The 21,217-nt window shown below is 41.4% G+C and overlaps 1 protein-coding gene across 5 annotated transcripts in view; it reads right to left on the reverse strand.

Annotated features, from left to right (window-relative positions):
* Pez (protein tyrosine phosphatase non-receptor pez) overlaps positions 1 to 21,217 on the reverse strand; it is a 254,252-nt gene that overhangs the window by 50,766 nt on the left and 182,269 nt on the right. For 4 of the 5 annotated variants that reach the window (XM_071667743.1, XM_071667744.1, XM_071667745.1 and 1 more), the window contains 2 exons: positions 18,782 to 18,942; positions 9,440 to 9,581 (listed from right to left, as the gene is read on the reverse strand). In XM_071667743.1, coding sequence (XP_071523844.1) covers positions 9,440 to 9,581; positions 18,782 to 18,942 — 303 coding nt within the window. The remainder of the gene's footprint in view (positions 1 to 9,439; positions 9,582 to 18,781; positions 18,943 to 21,217) is intronic. The other variant, XM_071667746.1, reaches the window with a different exon arrangement.

Below are 21,217 nucleotides of genomic sequence, written 5' to 3' on the forward strand. Positions count from 1 at the left end.
AAATCTTCACCTTTGCCTCCACAAGACAGTGATCAGACATCCCTCCAATTGCCTCTCTCAGCACATTAACATCCAAAAGTTTCTCTTTTACACGCTTATCAATTAACACACAACCCAATAATGCCCTTTGGCCATATCTCCAACTCACATACATATACTTATGTATATCTCTTTTTAAACCAGGTATTCCCAATCACCAATCTTTTTTTTCAGCACACAAATCCACAAGCTCCTCATCATCTCCATTTACAACACTGAACACCCCATGTACATCAATCATACCCTCAACTGCCATATTACTCACCTTTGCATTTAAATCACCCATCACTAATATCCAGTCTTGTGCATCAAGGCTGCTGACACACTCGCTCAGCTACTCCCAAAACATTTGCCTCTCATGATCTTTCTTCCCTTGACCAGGTGCATAAGCACCAATAATCACCCATCTCCCTCCATCCACTTCCAGTTTACCCATGTCAGTCTAGAATTTACTTTCTTGCATTCTATCACACACTCCCACAACACCTGCTTCAAGAGTATATACAAGTACAACACCAATTTTCCGGCACTCTTGGTTCCAAAACCTTGTCGGATTAACCATTTTGCCGGACCAAACATGGTAACGTAAGAATAATTCATCAACACACCTCTAACCCACTAATTACATATCTCCCATGTGTCTAAAGTATACCATGAACTGCTAGAAATTTTAATCAAACAAATATCAAATCCCTGGGGACAGGGGAGAAAGAATACTTCCCACGCATTCCTCACCTGTCGTACAAGGCGACTAAAGGGGACGGGGGCAGGGGGCTAGAAACCCTCCCCTCCTTGTATTTTAACTTTCTAAAAGGGGAAACAGAAGAAGGAGTCATGCGGGGAGTGCTCATCCTCCTCGAAGACTCAGATTGGGGTGTCTAAATGTGTGTGGATGTAACCGAGATGAGAAAAAAGGAGAGATAGGTTGTACATTTGAGGAAAGGGACCTGGATGTTTTGGCTCTGAGTGAAACGAAGCTCAAGGGTAAAGGGGAAGAGTGGTTTGGGAATGTCTTGGGAGTGAAGTCAGGGGTTAGAAGTCAGGGGTTAGTGAGAGGACAAGAGCAAGGGAAGGAGTAGCAATACTCCTGAAACAGGAGTGGTGGGAGTATGTGATAGAGTGTAAGAAAGTAAATTCTAGATTGATATGGGTAAAACTGAAAGCTGATGGAGAGAGATGGGTGATTATTGGTGCATATGCACCTGGGCATGAGAAGAAAGATCATGAGAGGCAAGTGTTTTGGGAGCAGCTGAATGAGTGTGTTAGTGGTTTTGATGCACGAGACTGGATTATAGTAATGGGTGATTTGAATGCAAAGGTGAGTAATGTGGCAGTTGAGGGAATAATTGGTATACATGAGGTGTTCAGTGTTGTAAATGGAAATGATGAAGAGCTTGTAGATTTATGTGCTGAAACAGGAATGGTGATTGGGAATACCTGGTTTAAAAAGCGAGATGTTCATAAGTATACGTATGTAAGTAGGAGAGATGGCCAGAGAGCATTATTGGATTACGTATTAATTGATAGGCGAGCAAAAGAGACTTTTGGATGTTAATGTGCTGAGAGGTGCAACTGGAGGGATGTCTGATCATTATCTTGCGGAGGCAAAGATGAAGATTTGTAGAAATTTTCAGAAAAGAAGAGAGAATGTTGGGGTGAAGAGAGTGGTGAGAGTAAGTGAGCTTGGGAAGGAGACTTGTGTGAGAAAGTACCAGGAGAGACTGAGTACAGAATGGAAAAAGGTGACAACAAAGGAGGTAAGGGGAGTGGGGGAGGAATGGGATGTATTTAGGGAAGCAGTGATGGCTTGCGCAAAAGATGCTCGTGGCATGAGAAGCGTGGGAGGTGGGCAGGTTAGAAAGGGTAGTGAGTGGTGGGATGAAGAAGTAAGATTATTAGTGAAAGAGAAGAGAGAGGCATTTTTGGACGATTTTTCAGAGAAATAATGCAAATGAGGGGGGAGATGTATAAAAGAAAGAGGCAAGAGGTCAAGAGAAAGGTGCAAGAGGTGAAAAAGAGGGCAAATGAGAGTTGGGGTGAGAGAGTATCATTAAATTTTAGGGAGAATAAAAGATGTTTTGGAGGGAGGTAAATAAAGTGTGTAAGACAAGGGAACAAATGGGAGCTTCAGTGAAGAGGACAAATGGGGAGGTGATAACAAGTAGTGGTGATGTGAGAAGGAGATGGAGTGAGTATTTTAAAGGTTTGTTGAATGTGTTTGACGATAAAGTGGCAAATATAGGGTGTTTTGGTCGAGGTGGTGTGCAAAGTGAGAGGGTTAGGGAAAATGATTTGGTAAACAGAGAAGAAGTAGTAAAAGCTTTGCGGAAGATGAAAGCCGGCAAGGCAGCGGGTTTGGATGGTATTGCATTGGAATTTATTAAAAAAGGGGGTGACTGTATTGTTGACTGGTTGGTAAGGTTATTTAATGTATGTATGATTCATGGTGAGGTGCCTTAGGATTGGCGGAATGCTTGCCATTGTACAAAGGCAAAGGGGACAAAGGTGAGTGCTCAAATTACAGAGGTATAAGTTTGTTGAGTATTCCTGGGAAATTATATGGGAGGGTATTGATTGAGAGGGTGAAGGCATGTACAGAACATCAGATTGAGGAAGAGCAGTGTGGTTTCAGAAGTGGTAGAGGATGTGTGGATCAGGTGTTTGCTTAGAAGAATGTATGTGAGAAATACTTAGAAAAGCAATTGGATTTGTATGTAGCATTTATGGATCTGGAGAAGGCATATGATAGAGATGATAGAGATGGTTTGTGGAAGGTATTAAGAATATATGGTGTTGGAGGCAAGTTGTTAGAAGCAGTGAAAAGTTTTTATCAAGGATGTAAGGCATGTGTACGTGTAAACAGAGAGGAAAGTGATTGGTTCTCAGTGAATGTAGGTTTGCGGCAGGGGTGTGTGATGTCTCCATGGTTGTTTAATTTGTTTATGGATGAGGTTGTTAGGGAGGTGAATGAAAGAGTTTTGGAAAGAGGGGCAAGTATGCAGTCTGTTGTGGATGAAAGACCTTGGGAAGTGAGTCAGTTGTTGTTTGCTGATGATACAGTGCTGGTGGCTGATTCATGTGAGAAACTGCAGAAGCTGGTGACTGAGTTTGGTGAAGTGTGTGAAAAAAGAAAGATGAGAGTAAATGTGAATAAGAGCAAGGTTATTAGGTACAGTAGGGTTGAGGGTCAAATCAATTGGGAGGTAAGTTTAAATGGAGAAAAACTGGAGGAAGTGAAGTGATTTAGATTTCTGGGAGTGGATTTGGCAGCGGATGGAACCATGGAAGCGGAAGTGAATCATAGGGTGGGGGAGAGGGCGATAGTTCTGGGAGCATTGAAGAATGTGTGGAAGTCAAGAACGTTATCTTGGAAAGCAAAAATGGGTATGTTTGAAGGAACAGTGGTTCCAACAATGTTGTATAGTTGCGAGGCGTGGGCTATGGATAGAGTTGTGTGCAGTAGGGTGGATGTGCTGGAAATGAGATGTTTGAGGACAATATGTGGTGTGAGGTGGTTTGATTGAGTAAGTAATAATAGGGTAAGAGAGATGTGTGGTAATAAAAAGAGTGTGGTTGAGAGAGCAGAAGAGGGTGTTTTGAAATGGTTTGGTCACATGGAGAAAATGAGTTAGGAAAGATTGACAAAGAGGATATATGTGTCAGAGGTGGAGGGAACGAGGAGAAGAGGGAGACCAAATTGGAGGTGGAAAGATGGAGTGAAAAAGATTTTGAGTGATCGGGGCCTGAACATGCTGGAGGGTGAAAGGCGTGCAAGGAATAGAGTGAATTGGAATGATGTGGTATACTAGGGTCGACGTGCTGTCAATGGATTGAACCAGGGCATGTGAAGCGTCTGGGGTAAGCCATGGAAAGTTCTGTGGGGCCTGGATATGGAAAGGGAGCTGTGGTTTCGGTGCATTATTACATGACAGCTAGAGACTGAGTGTGAACGAATGGGGCCTTTGTTGTCTTTTCTAGCGCTACCTCGCACACGAGGGGGGGGAGGGGGTTGTTATTTCATGTGTGGCGAGGTGGCGATGGTAATGAATAAAGGCAGACAGTATGAAGTATGTACATGTGTACATATGTATATGTCTGTGTGTGTATATATATGTATATGTTGAGATGTATAGGTATGTATATTTGCGTGTGTAGACGTGTATGTATATACATGTGTATGTGGGTGGGTTGGGCCATTCTTTCGTCTGTTTCCTTGCGCTACCTCGCTAACGCGGGAGACAGCGACAAAGCAAAATAAACAAAATAAATAAATATATATCAAATGTTTAAACACCCTAAGATGGTAAGTTTGTCCTTATATAGTTTGAATCCAGTGGCGTATCTAGGGTATGGCAGGTAGGCCAGGTGCCCTGGGCATCACTTGAAGGGGGTGCCAGTGGCATAATGGTGCCTTAGATCCGCACAATGATTTGGATCTTGAAGATTTTGATTTCTTGACCATGAAAACATATCTGGCATTTGGGATCACATTATTATCATTATTAGTTCAATAGTTATTCATAAAAATTGATATTTCCATAATGGTGTCATGGATCCAGACAATGATTTGGATCACTCCCAAAATCTAATCAATTGGTTCTTGTGTCATTTCTGACTTTCCTTGAAAATTTTCTCACAATTAGTTCATAACTTTTGTTGAAAGTTGCTCACAGACAAACAAACAAACGCAGGTAAAGACATAATCCTCTGGCGGAGGTAATAAAAACAAAAATTATTAGTGTCATGTGTTTGGACAGGGGTGCAATTTCAGTGCTTGCCATAAGCACTATTTCCCCTAGATACATCCCTGTTTGAATCCTGTGGGGTCTTCTTCATCTTCTATTGTTACTGTTTTCCTAGGTGTGCTTTGCCAGAATAATGCAGTTTCGTATGCATTATAAACCTGCTCAGGGCGGACGGGTTCATCACCTACGAGTTTAGCAAATTTGTCTGCATACTCGGCAGCTCCTTCGTGGGTTGCAGACCGCTTTTCTCCGCGCGCTTTATTCATGGAAATTCCATGGCGCTTCTTGAATCTTTGAACCCATCCTTCACTATACTCACGCTCATGTTGTAATTTAAGTTCTTTATGGAACAACTTACCCTGATTCATTATCATCCTATCTGGCAAGTCCACTCCATCACTCCAACACTGTTGAAACCATTCCATCATCACTCACTCGTGCTCAAAACTCTTACCATCTTTCATAGTTTTTCTAATTGTCATTTGCTTCTTGGAATTGCTGGTGGTATAGAATTTCAATATTTTCTCCCTTTGCTTCTTCATATCATAAATAGTTGATGAACCAATACTGTAGACGTCACAAAGCTTACGCACTGAAACACCACGGTCCATTTCTTTCAACAGTTCTACTTTATCTTGGATCAATATGGAGTGGTGTTTACATCTGACACTATGACTGACACTCTCATATGTTTTAGAAGCCATAGCTCGGGTTAAATTTAAGCAAAATAAGCTAAGAATATCACAGAATTGTGGTATCACCACCAACGAGTACAGTGTAAAGAATGTAAATAAGCGCGCCCTACACACAATGCCATCTGTGGCTGCCCAGTAAACTAGTCTGGTGGCCGTGGTAATTTCAAGTTCCCTCATGTAATTTTGTCCGGACTAAAGGAGGTGCCAAATCATCAGTTGCTGGAAAATCGGTGGTGTACCTGTATTATATCATATTTTATTGTTATCCTGGGGATAGGGGAGAAAGAATACTTCTGAAGCATTCCCTGTATGTCATAGAAGGTGACTAAAGGGGACGGAAGCAGGGGGCTAGAAACCCTCCCTTCCTTGTATTCTAACTTTCTAAAAGGGGAAACAGAAGGAGTCATGCGGGAAGTGCTCATCCATCCTCGAAGGCTTAGATTGGGGTGTCTAAATGTGTGTGGATGTAACTTAGATGAGAAAAAAGCAGAGATAGGTTGTACGTTTGAGGAAAGGAGCCTGGATGTTTTGGCTCTTAGTGAAACGAGGCTCAAGGATAAAGGTGAAGAGTGGTTTGGGAATGTCTTGGGAGTAAAGTCAGGAGTTGGTGAGAGGACAAGAGCAATGGAAAGAGTAGCACAACTCCTGAAACAGGAGTTGTGGGAGTATGTGATAGAGTGTAAGAAAATAAACTCTAGATTGATATGGGTAAAACTGAAAGTTGATGGGGAGAGATGGGTGATTATTGGTGCCTATGCACCTGGTCATGAGAAGAAAGATCATGAGAGGCAAGTGTTTTGGGAACAGCTGAGTGAGTGTGTCAGCAGCTTTGATGCACGAGACCGGGTTATAGTGATGGGTGATTTGAATGCAAAGGTGAGTAATGTGCTAGTTGAGGGTATAATTGGTCTCCATGGAGTGTTCACTGTTGTAAATGTTGTAAGCTTGTAGATTTGTATGCTGAAAAAGGATTGGTGACTGGGAATACCTGGTTTAAAAAGAGAGATATACATAAGTATACATATGTAAGCAGGAGAGATGGCCAGAGAGCATTATTGGATTATGTGTTAATTGATAGGAGCGTGAAAGAAACACTTTTGGATGTTAATGTACTGAGAGGTGTAACTGGAGGGATGTCTGATCATTATCTGGTGGAGGTAAAGGTGAAGATTTGTAGAGGTTTTCAGAAAAGAAGAGAGAATGTGGGGATGAGAGTAAGTGAACTTGGAAAGAAGACTTGTGTGAGGAAGTACCAAGAGAGATTGAATGCATAATGGAAAAAGGTGAGAGCAAATGATGTAAGGGGAAAGAGGGAGGAATGGGATGTATTTAGGGAAGTAGTGATGGCCTGCACAAAAGATGCCTGTGGCATGAGAAAGGTGGGAGGTGTGCAGCTTAGAAAGGGTAGTGAATGGTAGCATGAAGAAGTAAGATCGTTAGTGAAAGAGAAGAGAGAGGCATTTGGACAATTTTTGCAAGGAAGTAGTGCAAATGACTGGGAGATGTATAAAAGAAAGAGGCAGGAGGTCAAGAGAAAGGTGCAAGAGGTGAAAAAGAGAGCAAATGAAAGTTGGGGCGAGAGAGTATCATTATATTTTAGGGAGGAGAAAAAGATGTTCTGGAGGGAGGTAAATAAAGTGCGTAAGACAAGAGAGCAAATGGGAACATCGGTGAGGTAATAACAAGTAGTGATGAAGTGAGAAGGAGATAGAGTGAGTATTTTGAAGGTTTGTTAAATGTGTTTCATGATAGAGTGGCAGATTTAGCTTTTGGTCAGGGTGGTGTATGAAGTGAGAGGGTCATGGAGAATGCTTTGGTAAACAGAAAAGAGATAGTGAAAGCTTTGCGGAAGAGGAAAACTGGCAAGGTGGTGGGTTTGGATGGTATTGCAGTGGAATTTATTAAAAAAGGGGTGACTGTGTTGTTGACTGGTTGGTGAGGATATTCAATATATGTATGGTTCATGGTGAAGTGCCTGAGGATTGGTGAAATGCATGCATAGTGCCACTGTACAAAGGCAAAGGGGATAAAGGTGAGTTCAAATTACAGAGGCATAGGTTCCTTGAGTATTCCTGGGAAATTATATGGGAGGGTATTGATTGAGAGGGTCAAGGCATGTACAGAGCATCAGATTGGGGAAGATCGATGTGTTCCAAAGCAGTAGGGGATGTGTGGATCAGGAGTTTACTTTGAAGAATGTATGAGAAATACTTAGAAAAGCAGATGAATTTTTATGTAGCATTTATGGATCTAGAGAAGGCATATGATAGGGATGATAGAGATGCTTTGTGGAAAGTTTTAAGAGCATATGGTGTGGGAGATAAGTTGCTAGAAGCAGTGAAAAGTTTTACCAAGGATGTAAGGCATTTGTATGAGTAGGAAGAGAGGAAAGTGATTGGATCCCAGTGAACGTTGCTTTGAGGCAGGGGTGAGTGATGTCTCCATGGTTGTTTAATTTGTTTGTGGATGGGGTGGTTAGGGAGGTGAATGCAAGAGACTTGGAGAGGGGCAAGTATGCAGTCTTTTGTGGATGAGATGGCTTGGGAAGTGAATCAGTTGTTGTTCGCTGATGATACAGCGCTGGTGGCTGATTTGGGTGAGAAACTGTAGAAGCAGGTGACTGAGTTTGGTAAAGCAAGATAGCACTTGAAAAAAAATAAAGGCCACATTTCTTCATATGCAGTCTCTAGCTGTCGTGTAATGCACCGAACCCATAGCTCCCTTTCAACATCCAGGCCCCAAAACTTTCCATGATTTACCCCAGACGCTTTACAAGTTCTGGTTCAATCCATTGACAGCACAGTGACCCCGGTATACCACATTGTTCCAATTCACTCTATCCTTGCACGCCTTTCACCTTCCTGTATGTTCAGGCCCTGATTGCTCAAAATCTTTTTCACTCCATCCTTCTACCTCCAATTTGGTCTCCCGCTTCTCCTCATTCCCTCTACCTCTGACCCATATATCCTCTTGGTCAATCTTTCCTCACTCATTCTCCATGTGACCAAATCATTTCAACACACTCTCTTCTGCTCTCTCAACCACTCTTTTTATTACCACACATATCTCTTGCCCTTTTATTACTTACTCGATCAAGCCACCTCACACCACTTATTGTCCTCGAACATTTCATTTCCAACACATCCACCCTCCTCTGCACAACCCTATCTTTAGCCCATGTCTTGCAACCATATAACATTGTTGGAACCATTATTCCTTCAAACATACCCATTTTTGTTCTCCAAGATAACATTCTCGCCTTCCACACATTCTTCAACGCTCCTAGAACCTTCACCCCCTCTCCCACCCTGTGACTCACTTCCACTTCCATGGTTCCATCCGCTGCTAAATCCACTCCCAGATATCTAAAACACTTCACTTCCTCCAGTTTTTCTCCAATCAAACTTACCTCCCAATTAACTTGTCCCTCAATCCTACTGAACCTACATATATATTTCATTATCATTATACTTAATTGGTGTTTCCCTCGTTAGCAAGGCAGCGCAAGGAAAGAGACAAAGAATGGCCCGACCACTCATATACACATACATATATACATAAACACCCATACATGCATATATACATACATATATACACATGCATATATTCATACTTGCTGCCTTCATCCATTCCCGTTGCTACCCCACCACCCAGGAAGCACACCCCCCCCCCCAAACAAGGTAATGCCAGGAAAGGAGAAAAAGGCCTTGATTAAGGCACTTACTTGTACATGCTATATGTGCTTTAAGAAAGGGTAATGTATTTAAGTGTATGAAGAATGAAATTACACAGATAAAAACTGAGAATCATCATATTATTACATAAATGATTAGAATCACTGCTATCACTGGGGCCTGCCATTCATCTGTCCAACAATCTGCCACAAAAAAATGGAGTATACAACTTTTTGGGGTATTTTCTTCAATAATATATATGGTAACAAGATGCATATATCCTCACCTATATGTATTATGCAGAGGTCCAGGCATTAGTATCCCAGCTGATCTGCTCAGCTGAGGAACAGATGAGTCAGGCTGCTGGGATAAGTCAGTGTAACCCTTGTAGTGGCTGTAGCTGCCCAGTCCTCCAGCAGGCTGTGACACTGTTCAAACTTTATTACTACCATCTACACATGTATCACGAGTAATCTACTTTATTACTACCATCTACACATGTATCACGAGTAATCTCATCTAATCTAATACAGCAAAAAAATTACTTTCTTAAATATCTAACTGCTCTTCCTGCTTTAGCAAGCAAATGAACAAGGTCCTCATTTGTGCACATCCAATCTGTAGTTGTCATACATATTTCTTATAAAAAATAAAGGTGGTATCATCAACTATCATTTATATCATCATACAATTACAAACCATAACAGTTCATTCATCTGTAACAGCGACCCAAGTGTGGTGTCACCCTTTACTGTATCCTTCCATATAATTTTTGGTTCCCTAGACACTGACAATGAGTCTTTCTGTGAAATAACTACTCCCATCTTATATTTATTCCTTCTCATCTAATCAAAAGAACTTATTCTTCAATTTTTACATTCTAACCCTTTCCACATATACAACAGCTCAATGGTCAATTTTTACTCATACCATACTTCCATAAAACCAAATTTCCTTCAAACTACACTTTCACAGAACTTACACACCCAGCAAACTGCAATTCAGTCTAAATAATTTTATGCCAATTGATAACACTTAAGTGAAGACCCTTCCACATAGGAGCTCTTACTGAACATCCTTCCACCTGATAACACTTAAGCAAAGATCCTTCCAATTCACTGTGTCTCATTAGAAACTGGCCTAGTAGACCTTCCCTACTCATATCAACTACATCTTTAATAACATATTCCCTTTAAATATCAAAGAGAAAAATATATGATAATCTATACATGGCAACAAGTTGAAGGTATTAAAAATAATGTATTAAAGCTAAAAGCTTCTCAACAGGGAAGATACAGAGTTGTTAAATCTTCAAGAATACCATGGAACATACCAAAAATATGTGAAAACCCAACCTCCAGCCTACAAGGATTATTCAACATACTGATAGGAGAATTAAGGAAAATGCGTAGATAAACTACAGAAACATTTAAAAGAAAATTTGCCATTTGGTGGAAATCAGTCCAAGATGAACCAAGAATTGACAATCATGTAATGCAGATAGCACCTGAGAAGAATACTCTTATACATCAAGCAAGATGAATATTGCATTGCATTGCATGAGCCCTGTCATTCTGGCTAAATCTTGTCATAGGTACTCATAAGTAGGTACACTTCTGTCATGCTTACTCTCTTAGTCATCCTTTCCTATCTCATCTTCTCTAGAGGTCAAAATAATTTCAGCAGACCCTCTTCAGCTCTTTCATACATACTTTGCTCAGTATCACACCTTTTTTGCCTCATCATTTCGTATTTGGTCAATCCTTCTCACACCACATATCATCCTCAAACATCTTTTTTTTTATTATTTCCAAAACATTCACCCTATCCTTTTCATTTCTCTTTGAGGGCAAAGTTGGGCACTAAAGCGAGAATCTGACAACAGGTAATTATCAAAGTTCATTTTTGTTATCATACTATTATCAGAAGTTAACTTCCATAATCATTATCGGACCAGCTAACCTCCAATAACTCTATTCTTTAGTGCGATAATGTCTGTTAATTTTTTGTCATAAAATTTTTATCATTTCATGTTTTTTTTTGGTTCTTCAGTATAATTGATATTCTTTAATATCAATACACTTTCTTGTAACTGGAAAGTTTCAACTACAATTGGTTATATAACAGATATACCTTGTTGTTCATTCTATTTGCTGTCATCTACATGTATATGTGATAATATGTCATGTGTCATGTAAATAGAATATGTAGCTCAAATACAGTTTATTTGTTTCCTATGAGAAATACTTAGAAAAGCAAATGGATTTGTATGTAGCATTTATGGATCTGGAGAAGGCATATGATAGAGTTGATAGAGATGCTCTGTGGAAGGTATTAAGAATATATGGTGTGGGAGGAAAGTTGTTAGAAGCAGTGAAAAGTTTTTATCGAGGATGTAAGGCATGTGTACGTGTAGGAAGAGAGGAAAGTGATTGGTTCTCAGTGAATGTAGGTTTGCGGCAGGGGTGTGTGATGTCTCCATGGTTGTTTAATTTGTTTATGGATGGGGTTGTTAGGGAGGTGAATGCAAGAGTTTTGGAAAGAGGGGCAAGTATGAAGTCTGTTGGGGATGAGAGAGCTTGGGAAGTGAGTCAGTTGTTGTTCGCTGATGATACAGCGCTGGTGGCTGATTCATGTGAGAACTGCAGAAGCTGGTGACTGAGTTTGGTAAAGTGTGTGGAAGAAGAAAGTTAAGAGTAAATGTGAATAAGAGCAAGGTTATTAGGTACAGTAGGGTTGAGGGTCAAGTCAATTGGGAGGTGAGTTTGAATGGAGAAAAACTGGAGGAAGTGTAGTGTTTTAGATATCTGGGAGTGGATCTGGCAGCGGATGGAACCATGGAAGCGGAAGTGGATCATAGGGTGGGGGAGGGGGCGAAAATTCTGGGAGCCTTGAAGAATGTGTGGAAGTCGAGAACATTATCTCGGAAAGCAAAAATGGGTATGTTTGAAGGAATAGCGGTTCCAACAATGTTGTATGGTTGCGAGGCGTGGGCTATGGATAGAGTTGTGCGCAGGAGGATGGATGTGCTGGAAATGAGATGTTTGAGGACAATGTGTGGTGTGAGGTGGTTTGATCGAGTGAGTAACGTAAGGGTAAGAGAGATGTGTGGAAATAAAAAGAGCATGGTTGAGAGAGCAGAAGAGGGTGTTTTGAAGTGGTTTGGGCACATGGAGAGAATGAGTGAGGAAAGATTGACCAAGAGGATATATGTGTCGGAGGTGGAGGGAACGAGGAGAAGAGGGAGACCAAATTGGAGGTGGAAAGATGGAGTGAAAAAGATTTTGTGTGATCGGGGCCTGAACATGCAGGAGGGTGAAAGGAGGGCAAGGAATAGAGTGAATTGGAGCGATGTGGTATACCGGGGTTGACGTGCTGTCAGTGGATTGAATCAAGGCATGTGAAGCGTCTGGGGTAAACCATGGAAAGCTGTGTAGGTATGTATATTTGCGTGTGTGGACGTATGTATATACATGTGTATGGGGGGGGTTGGGCCATTTCTTTCGTCTGTTTCCTTGCGCTACCTCGCAAACGCGGGAGACAGCGACAAAGTATAATGATGATGAATGATGTTCAACACAATAATGCAATGATTAATTTCTATCATTTCTGTACAGTGACAAAAACTATATTGTTTGTACAATTAAACACAGAAATTTTAAAAACATTAATCTTTCCCTTACATTTTATGTTAATAATAGCTCTGGCACCAAACACACCATTACTAACTTCCTCATGGACTCTGGTTCTAACTCCTCTAGTCCCCCTTCCCTTCCCACCCCTACACTGTTCCCATACCAAATGGCTACAGTGCAAGGTAACAAGCAGAAGCGGATGTGTCCATGGATCTTATTGGTTGATAGTTGCCAATTATCTGGCAGGGAAAGAATTCTATTAAGCCTCATGAACTTTGTAATTATTAAGTATAAAACTAAATAAAATACTTTAAGGCAGATATAGGCTGTTCTTTTTTTCTCAAAATAAATAGGACAACCAAATCTAAAAAAGGACTTTTGTCCTTAAAAGGAGAGACCTAGCAACCCTGTTACACATTGTGGATTCAGCCATATCAGGAGTAGCCAGTAACACTTCAGTATCAGGATCAACCTGACAGCATTCAGTTCTCTAACCACTCTCTTACAGTTGAGTCTCTACAAGTTAACTTACAACAGTACAAGGCTACAATGGACCAAGGTCCATGGAACATCAAGAGGAATTTTCAACATTGAGATCACCTCTGTCTCAGGCACTTCTGAGTTTTAGCTTCACTCTCTGTCTGTGGTGGAGACTTTTCAGCCATCCGACAGCCAGGTTGCCACTAGCCAGGACCAGGAGCCTTTCCAAAACCCATGGCCCCACCTTGAGAGCTACTTCAAGCTCAGCTGTCAGGACAAAGACAACAACAACAATTTTACTCTATTTTGAGTGCCAAAAATGCCTCCTGACCAAGAAAATTGTTAGAAGCCATGTCACCAGCCTTAACAATTCGAAGTCCCACATCAAGAGGACCCACCCTCATTAGCCATCCAGTTTGAGGAGGAGATCAAGGCTGGATCAGGCCGTGGCAAGCGTTACCACCACTCACTTCATTTTAAAATGTTTAAAATAAAACTAAATCATCAGTATACTATTCAATAATCACTTAATTAGTATTATACAATGTACTGATTAAAAATCACTAAATCTTTGTTTCAGATATTTCCTTGGCATGACAGCTCAGTGGACTGACCCAATCACCAGGGCCAGAAAGCATGATGTCCTTGTCTGTACCCATCTGACTGGTTGGTACACTTATGATGTCTTAATGGAGGCCATAGTCCAGGTCCACGAGCCCTTCAACATTCAGGACAAGATAGTCAGGACAACCATCGACAACAGGGTAAACTTTGTGAAGGCTTTCACCCAGTATGGCTGCCAGGAGAACCTGTTGCCTGCCATGACAATGTTGGCAGACTGCCTGAGGCCGACTCAAAAAATGAGGACAACAAAGTTGTGGGTGATGACGTCATCAACATTGTAACCTTTGGTGAACTCCTTGGTGAGGAACATGAGCACCCCAGTCTACCAGTCCACACGAAGTGTGTGCTTCACACATTCAATCTGGTGACTTCAGTGCACTTAGGCAAGGGCCTCTTTGAGCAGAAGCTCTGCTGTTGCTGCCTTCAACACCCTCAACAAGAAGGCCCACAGCAAGGATCAGGCACTCTTCAATGCTCCGGGGAGGAGCGTTCAGACTGGCGACGTCATCGAGAAGGCACAGGGCAGGAGGCTGGTGGTCCCTGGCAAGACAAGGTGGAATGCCTTGTGCAACTCAATCATCGTCCTCAACAACATCCTGGCCACCTAGAAGGCTGAGCTCAACAATTTCCCTAACAGCATGGGGAACCTCTCAGCTTTCAATGAACAAGAGATAGCCTTCCTGAAGGAGTGGGCCAAAGTCATGTCCCATGTGGCTATTGCCCTCAACACCATCCATGGGAAGAATACCTACCTTGGAACCCTCCTCCCAACAGTTGCCATCACCTTTATGAAGCTCAGGAACATGAGGAAAAGCTTGGCCATCTGCAAGCCACTAGACATGCCCTGGTAGCAGCCATCACCATCTGGTTCAACCACTACCTGAACAACCGGGACTGCCAGCTGCCATCTGCCTTCCACCCAAAGTTCAGGCCACAATGGCTGCACAAATTTGATAGGATCCTAATGATCTCTGTCAAGGCCACCATGGAGGACGAGGTTGAAAGAGCACCGAAGGACTGGAACGGCGACAGCATCACCCGTTCCAGCGATAGCAGCATGCAGTCACTGCCTGACGACCTCTTCGCTAGGTGGACAGCTACTGGCTCAAGTACCAGTGTCAACCAGAAGGCCAAGAAACTTGATGACACCTAACTGGACACTGATGGGAAGGAGGACATGGCCAACTGACTTCAAGTGGGAGGAGATCTTCACCCACATCATGAGGCCCAAGAGGTCAAGACTGTCAGCTGGGCCTAATTCTGAGAAGTTGGTTTTCCTGAAGGGCAACCAGCACATCATGTGAGTGTGTGTCTCAAAGACTCTAAAAAGACTCATTGTTATAATGTGATTATATCTTCGTAAGGTGTCAGTAATTAGAGATTCTTTTTTTACACTTTTGAGAAATCTAATTGCTATTTCTGAGTTTGTATATAAATATTGTACTGTACAGTATGCTTAACAGTTTAATAAATGTACTTAAATTTTTAATTATCTGGTACATCAAAATGAAGTTCATGGTACTGGTTTGATTACAAGGGTTTGAAAACAATACACTTTTTAATAAAGAAAAATTTTAAATTAAGCAAAAAAAGTTGAAAAACTTGTAAAAAATGCTTACTTATTCTTGGAATTAGTATAAATAAGCATTTTCTATGGGTTTTTAAGTTTTTTCTTACCTTTCTTTTATTCTTATATAAAAGTTATCATTATTGGACTATTGTCAACTTCTGACGACTAGGTATCAAAATTAATGAATTATCGATAACAGACTTTAAAATAGGGGTTATCGAATTATCGTCATCAAAGTTAATTTTTTAGTTATCAGCACACAACACAGTTTAAGGTCCACGACTTGCTGCACACAGCACTAATGGGACTACTATACCAAGAAACATACCTACCCTTGCCTTTAAAGACAGTGACCTCTCTATCCACGTATTCCTCAATGCACCCAAGACTTGCCCTCTCATCCACCCTATGGCTCACTTCAGCTCCCACTTGCTGCCATATCCACTCCCAGGTATCAAAAATACTCCATTTCCTCCAAGTCATCTCTGTTCAAATGCACACTCCAAATAACCACTCTCTTTTCACAGTTACACCTAATAACTGTGCTTTTATTCACATTTCCTCTCAACCTTTTTCTTTCAAACACTCCCCAAAACTCAGACACCATCTTCCAAAGTTTCTCACTCAAATCTGCCATCAGTGCTATTTCATCAGCAAACAGCAACCAACTTACCTACCAGGCCCCTCCAGCCCCATAGACTGCATACTCACTCCTCTCTCTCCAAGACTGTTATATTCGTCTCTACCACAGCATTCATAAACAATAATCAGCCATGATAACATCACACATCCCAGCTGCAGACCCAACTTTACCTGGAATAGCTCACTCTCCTCTCTACTAACCCAAACACCCTACGCCTGCTATCCTATCAAACACATTCAACAATCCTTCAAAGTACTCATTTCATCTCTTCATAACCACATCAAGGCCTGTTACTATATCCCTATTTCCCCATTTCACCAATGTTCCCATTTTTTCTTGCTTTCTCATAGAATTAATTTTCTGAAATAATTACTGATTCTCCCTAAAGTTTCCTGATACTAACTCTTCCCAACTCTCATCTGCCCTCTTTTTCTGCCCCTACACTTTCCTTCTGACTTGCCGCTTTCTCTTCTACAGCTCCCCATCACTCTCACTCCTTCCATGTAAGTGCTGCCCATACACCTCTTATTTCTCTTTCATTAGCATCATTATCTCATAATCAATACCCTTTCTCACCTGCCCACCTTCCACTTTTCATATGCCACATACTTCTCTTACATATGCCTGTATTACTTCCCTAAATATCTACCATTCCTTACCTATAAACTTTTGTCACTCAACATGCAGTCTCTCCTGGTATTTCTTCACACAGGTCTCTTTTACAAGATCACTTATTTTTTCCACCCTCTTTTCTCCCATATCATAATCTCAAAATGTCTCTATAAGTCTTCATCCTTGCTGCCACCGGGTAATGGTAAGACATCCCATCAGCTGCCTCTCTCAGCACATTCATATCCAAGAGCATCTTTTGCATGCCTTTCAATTAGCAGGCAATCTAATGATGTCCACTCAACCATCTTCCCTGTTCATCTGCCCTATGGCAAGTGGTTTGGCAAAAAGAGAAGAGGTGGTGAAAGCCATGAGTAAGATAAAATGTGGCAAAGCGACTGGAGTGGATGGTATTATAGCAAAAGTTCTTAAGAAAGGAGGTGACTGCTGTTGATTGGTGAGACTGGATTTTAATTATATCTATGGATCATGATGAGGTGCTTGAGGACTGGCAGAATATATGTATAGTGCCACTGTAAAAAGGTAAGGGGGATAAATGAATCAGTAAATGTTTCTTACTTGAAATGCAATCAGCCATCCTATGATGGGTGATTATCACTCCTTGTCTTCCTCTGCATTTTTTCACTTCAATATGCATATGAGACGCCTTAAGATTTTCATATAATATATCTTACATTAGGCAGGAGCATTAAGTATGAATTGTCTGTAAGAACATTAGTTGGAGCCTCTGCAAATACTGCACCAGGCTTGCCCTCTGCCAGTAGCCTGTAGAGCGTTAGGAACTAAAGGTTAAGAAGCTACACTGGAGTTCACTCGTTATGGAGACTATTGCCATGGCCACCCACATAAGAGAGTTCCAGGAGGGAACAGGCATCAGAGATATAGAGATAGATGAGTGTTCAAATTACAGAATTATAAGTTTGTTGAGTGTACCTGGAAAGTTGAATGGAAGAGTGGTCACTGAGAGGGTGGTGGAATGCATGTATCATAGTGCCACTGCATAAAGGTAAGAAAGACAAATGTGAGGTATGAGTTTGTTGAGTGTACCTGGTAAGTTTCATGGAAGCATTAAGACTGAGAGGGGAGCAGTATGTAAAAAGCATTAGAACAGGGAAGAACAAAGTGGTTTCAGGATTGGCAGAGGATATGTGGATCCAGTCTTTGCTTTGAAAAATGGGTGTGAGAAATACAGACAAAGAAGGACTTATGTGGCATTTATGGATCTGGAGAAAGTATATGACAAGGATGATAAAGGAGCTTTGTGGAAGATGTTACAAATATATGGTATAAGAAGAAAACTATCAACACCATAGACGAGTTTATATAAAGACAGAAAAGGTATGTGTGCGAGTAAATAGAGAGGAAATGCTGAGTGGTTTCAAGTGAAGGTGGGTGTGTGATGTCACTATGGCTGTTTAATTTGTTCATGGATGGGGTCATGAGGGAGGTGAATGCAAGTGTCTTGGAGAGAGGGGGTAGGTATGCAGTCTGCAGGGGGTGAGTGGGCCTGGGAGGTGAATCAGTTGTTGTTTGCTAATGACAGAGCATTGGTGGAAGATTCATGTGAGGAACTGTAGAAGTTGGTGTGTGAGTTTAAGAGTATGTGAAAGGAGAAAATTGAGAGTAAATGTGAATAAAGCAAGGTTATTAGGTTTAGCAGTGCAAAGAGAGTTTAGTTGGGGGTGTGAGTTTTAATGGTGAAAATCTGGAGGAAATGAAGTGTTTTAGATACCTTGGAATGTAAATAGCAGCAAAGGGAACCATAAAAGCTGAGTTGAGTCACAGGGTGGGTGTAAGGGCAAAGGTTCTGAAAGCACTGAGGAATGTGTTGAGAGAGAGGTCATGATCTGAGAGAGCAGTACACCCCAGTACACCCAAGTTAGTTTTATATTACTTTAAACAAATATTTTCCTGTCTGTAAATAGACTTACATCAATAGGTAAAATATACAAAAAAGCAAGAACTTCGATGTTTTCTGATCTGTTCATAAGAAACTTACGGTAAGATTTACTTTGAAACTCAAAGAATGTCACATTTCCCACTTACACTCTTGTGTTGAGCCCTCCACCACACAACTATTGGAGATCTCTGGCTGTGAGGAGTATAGCACAGTGGCTCTTATATTTGCAGGGTTTACCCCAGGTCCATACTTCTGTATCAGTGCAGTCTCATAGTCTGGTGCTGGCCGGTACTGAGGTAACAAACTTCTGTGGCAAACAAATAAATAAATAATTTCATGTAATAAAATGTGTACACCTACCTGCTGATTAGTTTATGCTACTGCACATCCATGCATCAAAAATCAGTACAAATAATGATACTAATTGTAAGTTGGAAGAAAATTATTAAGAAAATAATAGTAAAAAGTAAGGAGAAGGAATGATAAAGACTTTACAAAAGACATTTATCCAGGCACTGCTTTTAGGAAGTCTCATCATTAATATGCCAAAACTGGAGGATGAAGACATCTTGGATTGTGTTCTTTGCAAAAATCTATCAACAATTGGTCAAGTCAGCTGTGTGCCAAGGAAATGGATGACAGTACCATTATGTAAAGGATATTTTATTCACATCCAATGATCTGGTACATCTATTTAACATTTATGGGTTGACATTTAGCATATGAATGATCAATATGTCCAAACTATGATTATGCATTTTCATTTTCCTATCTGCACCTGAAGGAAACAATGGTTCTCTTACTCATTAGTGACATGCATAGAATAGATTGAATTGGAAAAATGTGGTATACTGGGGTTGACATGCTATCAATGGACTGAACCAGGGAATGTGAAACATCTTAGGTAAACCATGAAAAGGTTTGTGGGGCTGGATGTGAAGAGGGAGCTGTGGTTTTGGTGCATTACACATGACAGCTAGAGAATAAATGTAAGTGGATGTGTCCTTTCTTCGTCTCTTTCCTGGTGCTATCTTGCTGTCACAGGGGTGGTGATGCTGTTTCCTGTGGGGTGGGGTGGCACCAGGTATGGATAAAGTCAGGCAAGTATGAATATGTATATATGTGTATCTTTGTCATTATTATTATTATTATTATTATTTTTTTTTTTTTTTTTATACTTTGTCGCTGTCTCCCGCGTTTGCGAGGTAGCGCAAGGAAACAGACGAAAGAAATGGCCCAACCCCCCCCATACACATGTACATACACACGTCCACACACGCAAATATACATACCTACACAGCTTTCCATGGTTTACCCCGGACGCTTCACATGCCTTGATTCAATCCACTGACAGCACGTCAACCCCTGTATACCACATCGCTCCAATTCACTCTATTCCTTGCCCTCCTTTCACCCTCCTGCATGTTCAGGCCCCGATCACACAAAATCCTTTTCACTCCATCTTTCCACCTCCAATTTGGTCTCCCTCTTATCCTCGTTCCCTCCACCTCCGACACATATATCCTCTTGGTCAATCTTTCCTCACTCATTCTCTCCATGTGCCCAAACCATTTCAAAACACCCTCTTCTGCTCTCTCAACCACGCTCTTTTTATTTCCACACATCTCTCTTACCCTTACGTTACTTACTCGATCAAACCACCTCACACCACACATTGTCCTCAAACATCTCATTTCCAGCACATCCATCCTCCTGCGCACAACTCTATCCATAGCCCACGCCTCGCAACCATACAACATTGTTGGAACTACTATTCCTTCAAACATACCCATTTTTGCTTTCCGGGATAATGTTCTCGACTTCCACACATTTTTCAAGGCTCCCAAAATTTTCGCCCCCTCCCCCACCCTATGATCCACTTCCGCTTCCATGGTTCCATCCGCTGACAGATCCACTCCCAGATATCTAAAACACTTCACTTCCTCCAGTTTTTCTCCATTCAAACTCACCTCCCAATTGACTTGACCCTCAACCCTACTGTACCTAATAACCTTGCTCTTATTCACATTTACTCTTAACTTTCTTCTTCCACACACTTTACCAAACTCCGTCACCAGCTTCTGCAGTTTCTCACATGAATCCGCCACCAGCGCTGTATCATCAGCGAACAACAACTGACTCACTTCCCAAGCTCTCTCATCCCCAACAGACTTCATACTTGCCCCTCTTTCCAAGACTCTTGCATTCACCTCCCTAACAACCCCATCCATAAACAAATTAAACAACCATGGAGACATCACACACCCCTGCCGCAAACCTACATTCACTGAGAACCAATCACTTTCCTCTCTTCCTACACGTACACATGCCTTACATCCTCGATAAAAACTTTTCACTGCTTCTAACAACTTGCCTCCCACACCATATATTCTTAATACCTTCCACAGAGCATCTCTATCAACTCTATCATATGCCTTCTCCAGATCCATAAATGCTACATACAAATCCATTTGCTTTTCTAAGTATTTCTCGCATACATTCTTCAAAGCAAACACCTGATCCACACATCCTCTACCACTTCTGAAACCACACTGCTCTTCCCCAATCTGATGCTCTGTACA

Source organism: Panulirus ornatus, chromosome 12, assembly GCF_036320965.1.
Source record: "Panulirus ornatus isolate Po-2019 chromosome 12, ASM3632096v1, whole genome shotgun sequence".
NCBI lineage: Eukaryota > Metazoa > Arthropoda > Malacostraca > Decapoda > Palinuridae > Panulirus > Panulirus ornatus.